This window comes from Canis lupus, chromosome 12 (genome assembly GCF_003254725.2).
Source record: "Canis lupus dingo isolate Sandy chromosome 12, ASM325472v2, whole genome shotgun sequence".
Lineage (NCBI taxonomy): Eukaryota > Metazoa > Chordata > Mammalia > Carnivora > Canidae > Canis > Canis lupus.
This window is the reverse complement of record NC_064254.1, coordinates 2,823,973-2,832,976: the sequence shown is the minus strand read 5'-3', so window position 1 is coordinate 2,832,976 and position 9,004 is coordinate 2,823,973. Positions and strand designations below refer to the sequence as shown.

The following is a 9,004-nucleotide window of genomic DNA, read 5'->3' as shown; positions in this document are numbered from 1 at the left end:
CTCTCTCTGTCTCTCTCTGTGACTATCATAAATAAAAAAAAAAAAAAAATTAATCGTGCGGGAATAAAGTTGTGTCCTATGCTCCCAACAGGGTGTCTCCTTCCACCCCACGGGTCCCCCTGGCAAGGGAGCACAGGCTCTTAACAACCACCTCTGGTCCCTTCTCTTTTTTTTTTTTTTTAAAGATTTTATTTATTGATTCATGAGACACAGAGAGGCAGAGACACAGGCAGAGGGAGAAGCAGGCTCCTCGCAGGGAGCCCGATGCAGGACTCGATCCCCGGACTCCAGGATCAGGGCCTGAGCTGAAGGCGGCGCTAAACCGCTGAGCCACCCGGGCTGCCCTCACCGCGAGCGCTCAAACGCTTTGGCGACACCCCAGTCCCCGGCACGCTGCAGGGTCGGGGGCCACCAGCGGCGGGCGAGACGCCCGGTGCCGCGGGCTCCGGGGAAGGCGGGGCGAGCCCAAGGGAGCGCACGTACCACGCAGAGCGCCGGAAACGCGGGACAGAGGAACCGAGAACCGGAAGTGGCGGCTTCCTGCCCCGCCCCCTTACGCGAGGGCGGGAACCCCGCGCTTCTCGGAAAACGCGGACTGGATTCCGGTCCGCTACAGGCGTGGGTGCGGGTGGGGAGTGTAACCGCGTCAGGGGGAGTAAGCGATCCCTGTCGGCCTAAAACGCTTCCCCCGGGAGTTTTAGCTTCGGTGTTGTCGGGGGGCAGGGGAATGTCAAATCCGGCTCCTATCCTCCCTCGGGGTCGGGAGACGGGAATCCACTCGGATTGAGTGCGGGGCGGCGTGGGCTCCAGGATCCCTGAGCGGGGGCTCCGAGGACAGCGGGCGGGGGCCCGTGACTGCTGGGGCCTGGCCGCTGGGCGCCCGGCGCTCCCCGAGTCCGCGGCCCTGGCTCCTGTCCTCACTTCCTTCCCGTTTTGGCTCCTGCAGTTGGAGCAGGCGGACGTGGGGGGGGGAGGGGGCGAGCGGAAAGGGCGGGAGGGCCCGGGAGCCTGGCGGGCGGTAACGGGGGTGCGGAAAAGCCGAGGAGGGGACTCGGGCCAGGGACTCGGTTGGGGACCGGAGACCGACGGGAACAGCGGCCCGGGACCCGCGCTGCTCCCACCGTTCCCGAGCAGGTCAGAGCCTGAGCACCCTGTGACCCTGCCCGTTCCCGTACTCGTGACCCCCAAACCCCAGATGCACCAGGGACCCCCATAGCCCACTCCTGTGTTGCTTCCCTCCCCAAACTCCCGTACGGTCACCTGGGCACTCACCCGCGTCCCTCCCCTCCCCGATCCCCCGCGCCCACCTGACTCTCCACCTGCCCCCCCGTTTCTCCCCAGGCGCCCCCATGGCCCGACCCCGCTGATTCCTTCACTCGGCCATGCTCCCGCGGCCCCTGCGGCTGCTTTGGGACGCGAGTCCCCCCGGGGGAGTCGTGCTGAGCAGCTTCCGGAGCCGAGACCCCGAAGAGGGTGGGGGCCCAGGTGGCCGGGGCGTGGGCGGGGGGCAGGAGGAAGAGGAGGAGGAGGAAGAAGACGAGGTGAGACGCGAGTGGTGGGAAGTCGGGAGGTGGACATGTCGGAGACGCTCTGCCTCGCCCTCGGGTCTCTGTCCCTCCTCTCTCCCTCCGGCCTCCTGCTGGGTGTCTGCCAGTCGGCCCGGCGGGGAGTCCCGGAGTTCCTGGGGCTCCCGCTGGCGGTGGGACTCAGCACTGGCCCGCGGGAACCTTCCCTGGCTCTCCCCGCCCCGGCCCCAGGGCGCCAGCCTTTCCGGCCGTCGTGTCTCGGTCCCCGTCGCCCTCCGTGTTTTTGTTTGGCGGGGTGGGGTTTGTTTCCACAGTAACCGGCCTCTCCGACTCCGGGATTGGGGAGGGAACCCTTCGATTTCGTGACCCCTCCCCCTCTCCCGCTGGGCCGCGAGTGGAGGCGGGAAGCCCGGGTTCTCGGACTTTGGAGGGAACATCCCAGGCTGGGCCGGGGGGGTCACCTGCTCTCCGCCGGGACTAATGGTGGTGGCCAGGAGCGGGATCCGGGGCCCCAGAAGGGGCCAGAAATTGGATTCGGGGCCCCGAGGCCCAGGACTCCTGGGTCCAGAGCCTGGGTGAGGGCAGGGTGACTGGCAGGGCTGGTTTTTCGGGATCGGTTGGGGGAGGGGCTGGGGCCACGTGACCCTGAGTCGGCTGCACAACCCCCCTCCCCATCATCCCGACTTCCCCTTCTCCTTCCTGTACTGGCATTGGAGCCGCCACCTTGAGGGGGTCTCCCAGCACTGAGGGACCAGGGAAGGGGGGCTCCCCTGAAGGAGTAACTCTTGGGGCTCGGTCAGTTCCTGCGGGGGAGGGCGGAGCTTGCGGCTGTGCCCGTGACTGAGGTTCCAGCTTTCAAGGCCTCTGCCTCTGGCTTTCTGCCTTTCTCGCTTCCCCCTCCTATCCTTCGCACCTTGCTTCTCTGCTGTGTTGGGGTTCAGCTCTGGGGGGAAAGGGCGACAGAGGTCTCCGGGCCCAGGGTTCCTGCATTCCACCCACCCCCCCACTGCCACCCCCTCGACTCCACCGGGCCCTGAGGCGGCTTGGGGGGGGCTGTCTAGGCCCCAGTGGGGGAGACCTGGGGTCACCAGCCCCCCCCACCCCTCGCACTCGCTGGTACTGTTCCCCGCCACCACAGGTGAGGGGTACAGAGGGAGGATTAGGGCTGGGGGCAGTAGGGGGTGGCGTGGGACTGTCTCACCTCCCCTTCCTTGCTCTGCCAGGCCCCTGTGTCTGTCTGGGATGAGGAGGAGGATGGTGCCACCTTTACTGTCACAAGCCGCCAGTATCGGCCTCTTGATCCCTTGGTGAGATCCTAACTTTGGCTTCTCACCTCTGACCCATGACCTCCCAGTCTCCTGTCCTCTGGCCAACTCTTTGGAGACCTGAACTCTGCCGTGTGACTTTGGTCAATCAAGTTTTTGGCCGTCTCTGAATCTTCGTATAACGAGCCCCCAGCATTTCCTGAGTCTGGGATTTTCCCCAGAGGTCTAGGGGCTAAGTTGAAAACAGGGTCAGTGACTTTCCTTCTGTCTCCCCCAGGCCCCGACGCCTCCCCCTCGGTCCTCCAGAAGGCTCCGAGCTGGCACTCTGGAGGCCCTGGTCAGACACCTGCTGGATGCCCGGACATCAGGGGCTGACGTGACCTTCACACCAGCTTTCCTGGCCACCCACAGGGCCTTCACTTCCACCCCTGCCCTGCTAGGGCTTGTGGCTGACAGGTCAGGGTCATAAGGGACCAAGGATCATGGAGGTGTCTGGACTTCTTAAAGCCAGAAAATCCCCCCAGAATAGTCAAAGCCACTGGGGGCTTGGGGAAAATGGGCAGATCGAATCTCTTCTCCTTCCTAGGCTGGAAGCCCTCGAATCTCATCCTACTGATGAACTAGAGAGGACAATAGGGTGAGTGACCGCTGATTGTTAACCTCACAGTCCCCTCTGGCTGAGCTGCAGCTTGATAGCTGACCCCTGGCTGATTCCCCTTCTCCCAGGGTAGCCACCTCTGTACTGTCAACCTGGCTGGCCTCTCACCCTGAGGATTTTGGCTCTGAGGTCAAGGGCCAGCTTGACCGGCTTGAGAGCTTCTTGCTTCGGACAGGGTATGCAGCAGGGGAGGGTGTTGGGGGGGGCAGCGCTGACCTCATCCGCAACCTCCGGTTCCGGGTGGACCCCCAGGCCCCCGACCTTCCTAAGCCCCTGGCCCTCCCCGGCGATCCCCCTGCTGACCCCACGGATGTCCTGGTGTTCCTCGCTGACCACTTGGCCGAACAGCTGACCCTGCTAGATGCGGTGAGACCCTGACCTCTGCCCCTGTGCCCCCTGTCCCCTTACTACTCCCCCTGACTCCAGAGCCTTCTCCTTGTTTCTAGCCCTTCCTAAACAAGCTCCCAGCTTCCCCTGTCCACTCTGTTTGATCTTTCCCCCTTCCCCATGATTGTTACCCTTCAAAGCCCGCTCCCCTTTGGTTCCTTGGCCACCTGCGATCCTCACGCCCCTGATGTTGGAAGGCTGAGCCCACTTGACTCCGAACCTTGATCTCTGTCCTCTGCTCCACAGGAGCTGTTTCTCCATCTGGTCCCCTCTCAGTGCCTGGGGAGCCTGTGGGGTCACAGAGACCGGCCGGGACATTCCCACCTCTGCCCATCTGTCCGAGCTACTGTCACACAGTTCAACAAGGTGGCAGGGGCAGTGGTCAGCTCTGTCCTGGGAGCTACTTCAGCTGGAGAGGGGCCCGGGGAGGTGACCATTCGGCCACTGCGTCCTCCGCAGAGGGCCCGGCTCCTGGAAAAGTGGATCCGTGTGGCAGAGGTAAGAGAGAGGCTTGGCTCTGTTGGGGACCCTGGTGTGGAGAGAGTGGGCCCAGAGCTCTGGCCTGCCTCTGTGACCCTCCCCTCCCCCAGGAGTGTCGTCTGCTCCGAAACTTCTCTTCGGTTTATGCTGTGGTGTCGGCCCTGCAGTCCAGCCCCATCCACAGGCTTCGAGCAGCCTGGGGGGAAGCCACCAGGTGGGAGCACGGGGGCACCTGCCTGGCGCCGAGGGGGCGTGGGGCAGGCTGGCCCATCCTCAAGGCTGCTGCCCCCCACCCCCAGGGACAGCCTCCGAGTCTTCTCCAGCCTCTGCCAGATCTTCTCCGAGGAGGATAATTATTCCCAGAGCCGGGAGCTCCTCTTGCAGGTGAGTCCCTGTTCCATGGTGCTCCCAGCCATCCCTGCTCCCCTTGAGGCACCCCTACCTCCCTGTCCTGTCACCAGCAGGAGGTGAAGCTGCAGCCCTCTCTGGAGTCAAATTCCAAGAAGGCTCCGAGGTCTGGCTCTGGCTCCCGGGGTGGGGTGAGTGACTAGCCTAGCGGGGGGTGGGGTGGGGTAGGGTCGGGGGGGAGTGTTGTGAAAGAGTGAGAAGTGGAGTGGGGAGGCATTCAGAGGGACGGAAAGGGGAGGCATGGCAGGAGGGAGGGATGGGATAGGCAAGGGCAGAGGGATGGAGAGCCCTCAGATCAGGAGTGGGCATCTGATCCTGACCTCTGACCTCAGGGCGTGGTCCCATATCTTGGCACCTTCCTGAAGGACCTCGTGATGCTGGACGCAGCCTCCAAGGATGAGCTGGAGGTGGGTGGTGTGCAAGGTCGTTGTGTGCATTGTGATGAGGGAACAGGTGGGCCTCAGGGTTAGATAGACCTTCCAGAAAGGTGTTGCAGGGCGTCAGCACCAAACTCCAGGGCTCGAGCCAGATTGTCGGAGTTCTGGTTCTGTTACTTGAGCAAGTAGCTTAACTTATTTGTGGCTCAGCGATTTGTAAGTGAGAGCGCGGTGACCATGTCAATGCCAGTCTGTTGTCAGGAGGATTAAATGAAATACTTTTCAGCAGGTGCTTAGAGCGTGTCTGCAGTGTTAGCGTATGTAGCATTTGTTAAAGAAACAAAAACTGGGATCTTGGGCAAGTTCCTCATTGTCTTTGAGCCCTAATTTTCCCATCTGTGGAATGGACACCACTTCTACCTGTGATATTCAATTTCAAGGGTAAGGTAGAGAGCTTGGGGCAGGGCAGAGGTGAGGGGGAGCTGGGGAGGAACAGAGGATTCGGAGGCCTAGTGGGTGAAATGCTTGAGAAGTTGGATGTGGATGTGTGTGTGGAAGAGGGTATGTTCTCTCTGTGGCAGAACTGGGCTTCACCCCATCCCCAATATTCTTGCAGAACGGATACATCAATTTTGACAAGCGGAGGAAGGTGAGGGTAGTGCACGCATGGGATGCTAGACCTCTCTAACCATGTCCCGACAAGGGGAGGTGGTGGGGAAAGTCAGGGGTCCCTGAGATCGGCTCCTGCAGTCTGTGGGCTCCTTCTTAGGAGTTTGCTGTCCTTTCTGAGCTGCGGCGGCTCCAGAACGAATGTCGTGGCTATGACCTCCGACCTGACCCTGATATCCAGCAGTGGCTGCGAGGGCTTCGGCCGCTGACAGAGGCCCAGAGGTGACTGGCTGGGTGAGGTTGGGACTCCAGACCTAGGGCTGAGTGTGGGGATCGGTGTGTCCTGTCCTGACATCTGTCCATTGGACCTCTTCACAGCCATCGAGTGTCCTGTGAGGTGGAGCCACCTGGTACCAGTGACCCTCCTGCCCCAAGGGTGCTTCGGCCAACACTGGTCATCTCGCAATGGACAGAGTAAGGGTGTCAGCAGTTAGAGGGTAGTGCCATGGGGAAGCTCCTTGGGAGAAGAGCCCTTCTCCCTCTGACCCTCTTAATGCCTTATTGCTCCAGGGTCCTGGGCTCTGTCGGGGGACCCACCCCCCTTGTCTCCTGGGACCGGCCCAGTGTGGGGGGAGAGGAGGTACCTGGAACCCCTGCTCCTCTGTTGACCAGGCTGGCCCAGGTGAGCTCTGTTCCTGACCTCTGATCTCAACACTGACCTTGCCTTTGTGAATGTTTCTTCTTTGACCTCTCTGCCTTCATGCCAGTCCCACATGTTGTTTGTCCCTAGCACATGAAGTGGCCATCTGTCTCATCTCTGGACTCTGCCCTGGAAAGCACTCCATACCTGCACAGTCTGGCGGACCCCAGCCACCTCTCTCCCCCAGCCTCCTCTCCCAGGCCTTCTCGAGGTCACCGCCGTTCCGCCTCCTGTGGCTCCCCACTCAGTGGGGGTGCAGAAGGGGCCTCCAAGGGGACTGAATACAGGGGTGGGGGATCTGGGCCAGGGGCCTCTGATTGCCGAATCATCCGAGTCCAGATGGAGCTGGGGGAAGATGGCAGTGTCTACAAGAGCATCTTGGTGAGGAAGCTGCCCCGTGCAGTGGGGCTGAAGGATGATGCCTTGTGGGACTATAGATGTTGTCCTGAATAGCCAAATGGGAGGATGATTCTAGCCTTGGTTCTGACCTGTGCTTATGATAGCCGTTTTGTTTTTCATTTTTCAGAGCAAGTGAGCAAGTGGGGTGGGAGGGGCAGAGGGAGAGGGAGACAGAGAATCTTAATCTTAACTCCACACCCAGTACCGCAGAGCTGGACGTGGGTTCTGTCCACCTCACAACTGAGATCATGACCTGAGCCACAACTGAGAGTCTGACACTCAACCAGCTGAACCACCCAAGCACCCGTCAGCTATTTTGTTTTAAAGGTTACTTGGTGGGACGCCTGGGTGGCTCAGTGGTTGAACATCTGCCTTCATCTCAGGGTGTGATCGTGGGGTCCTGAGATCGAGTTCCGCATCGGGCTCCCTGCAGAGAGCCTGCTTCTCCCTCTGCCTCTGTCTGCCTGTCTCTCTCATGAGTAAATAAGTAAACATCTTAAAAAAACAATAAAGGCTACTTGGCATTAGCTGCTGCAGCTTGAACTTTGGGGACCATATTAGATCTTCAGAATCCATAGCAGTTTCCTCTTAGGGAAGCAGTCCTATTTCACTGGACACTGTGGGGTACAGGTAACCACTACATAGTGCTTCCCTGTTCATTCTAGAGTGTTTGACATGGGTCACCATTTTCAGTTGGGATCAGCAGTTAGAGCTGAACGGATGGAAAGCAGAGGCAATGGCCAGTTTATTGCTCTTTTGGTCTCCTGTCCTGCCAGGTGACAAGCCAAGACAAGGCTCCAAGTGTCATCAGTCGTGTCCTTAAGAAAAACAATCGTGACTCTGCGGTGGCTTCGGAATATGAGCTAGTGCAGCTGCTACCAGGGGAGCGAGGTAAGAGGCCGTGAGGGAAGGCAGACTTGGGAGGAGAGTGGTGCTTCCATAGCCAACTGGTTGTGGGGGCAATGATCATGTCGCTCTTGATGTTCCTTCTCTGAACACACAGAGCTGACCATCCCACCCTCGGCTAATGTTTTCTATGCTATGGATGGAGCATCACACGATTTCCTCCTACGGCAGCGGCGAAGGCCCTCTACTGCTACACTGGGTCTCACCAGCAGCCCCTCAGCCTCAGGAACTCCCCCAAGTGAGGGAGGAGGGGGTTCTTTTCCCAGGATCAAGGCCACAGGGAGGAAGATTGCCCGGGCACTGTTTTGAGGAAGAAACCCTGCGAGCTCAATAGAACTCATGGTGGCCACACCAATGTGGGTTGCCATCCTGAGTGGTGGCAGTCATGTTGCACCGGGAAGAAATCCAGAAAGGTGGCCAACCACCCTGGGGCAGTGAAGTGCTACTGGTTTAACCAGAAGGCTGAGAGATTCAGCTTTGTGAGAACTGGTTATCTTGGTAACCAAGTTGGGATACCTGTGTATAGCTCCCTACTTTCCATGAATGCAGCACATGGCCAGTACTGGAAAAAGGGATCAGTTCCCGGTTCCTGGCCACATCCTAGCATTCTAAGGCCAAGGAGAGGCCTACAAGGAGGAGGGAGAGGAAAAGCCTAGAGGCTCTGAGCCCTGGGGAGAGGGGATGGCAAGAAGTAGGATCTAGTAGGAGTTTATTTTCCTACTCTGGGTGTTCCTGTCACTGTGACAACACTAAGATAATAAATCAAAACACTACCTACATTCTACTCCCCTGTCCTTGAATTGTGTATGGTTTAGCTTCTGGGAGTGGCGGTGGGGAGATGGCCAAAGGTAGACACCAAAGAACAAGGGGCCCAATGTTTTCTGTCCCCATTGCTGAAAATGAAGCGTTGGCGAAAACAGTTTCCTCACAACAGTTTCCTTCTCCCCAGTAACCTCTCTGCTGGCTCCCTCTATTTGCTATTTTTCTTCTCAGTTGTCACAGACCCATAGCAAGTACCAGTCACCAATTAAAGTGAGCAGATTAAAGAACAATCCGTGGTTGGACATTTGTAAGAAACAATTTTAGGACAAAGAAATGGAAGAATGACTTTGTGGATAACGTATAAACTTGAGGGCCTTACAACATCACAAAGTGTTCCATGCTGGGATTTTAAATCAGCCTAAACTTCATTCAAACAAATTCTAGAATGAGACTAAGATGCTGGGGCTTTCTGGAGGATGATAAGAAAGCATAGCAAGAGGGTCACCACATTTCACCCTGGGGTCTCA

At 58.9% G+C, this 9,004-nt stretch overlaps 1 protein-coding gene across 2 annotated transcripts; it reads left to right on the top strand.

The window, feature by feature from the left end:
* Nucleotides 1-992: 992 nt before the first annotated feature.
* On the top strand, nt 993-8,499 carry RGL2 (ral guanine nucleotide dissociation stimulator like 2). 2 transcript variants are annotated; one of them, XM_025418392.3, is made up of 18 exons: nt 993-1,134; nt 1,342-1,541; nt 2,750-2,833; nt 3,069-3,247; nt 3,378-3,428; nt 3,518-3,815; nt 4,083-4,334; nt 4,427-4,530; nt 4,616-4,700; nt 4,781-4,855; nt 5,057-5,131; nt 5,718-5,750; nt 5,871-5,992; nt 6,089-6,184; nt 6,281-6,392; nt 6,501-6,791; nt 7,586-7,700; nt 7,813-8,499. In XM_025418392.3, exons 2-18 carry the CDS (start codon nt 1,383-1,385, stop codon nt 8,022-8,024), a joined length of 2,343 nt encoding a protein of 780 aa, XP_025274177.2. In that variant the 5' UTR covers nt 993-1,134; nt 1,342-1,382; the 3' UTR covers nt 8,025-8,499. The 2 variants fall into 2 exon arrangements, with proteins under 2 accessions (XP_025274177.2, XP_035553837.1); XM_035697944.2 differs by having other exon boundaries at nt 4,778-4,855.
* Nucleotides 8,500-9,004: the final 505 nt, after the last annotated feature.

What these genes read in the sequence shown, in the direction of transcription:
- RGL2 (XM_035697944.2), top strand. Translation starts at nt 1,383, where the DNA reads ATGCTCCCGCGGCCCCTGCGGCTGCTTTGGGACGCGAGTCCCCCCGGG. An exon ending in AGGAGGAGGAAGAAGACGAG is followed by an intron (nt 1,542 to 2,749) that starts GTGAGACGCGAG and finishes TTGCTCTGCCAG; the next exon opens with GCCCCTGTGTCTGTCTGGGA. An exon ending in GCTGCTACCAGGGGAGCGAG is followed by an intron (nt 7,701 to 7,812) that starts GTAAGAGGCCGT and finishes CTGAACACACAG; the next exon opens with AGCTGACCATCCCACCCTCG.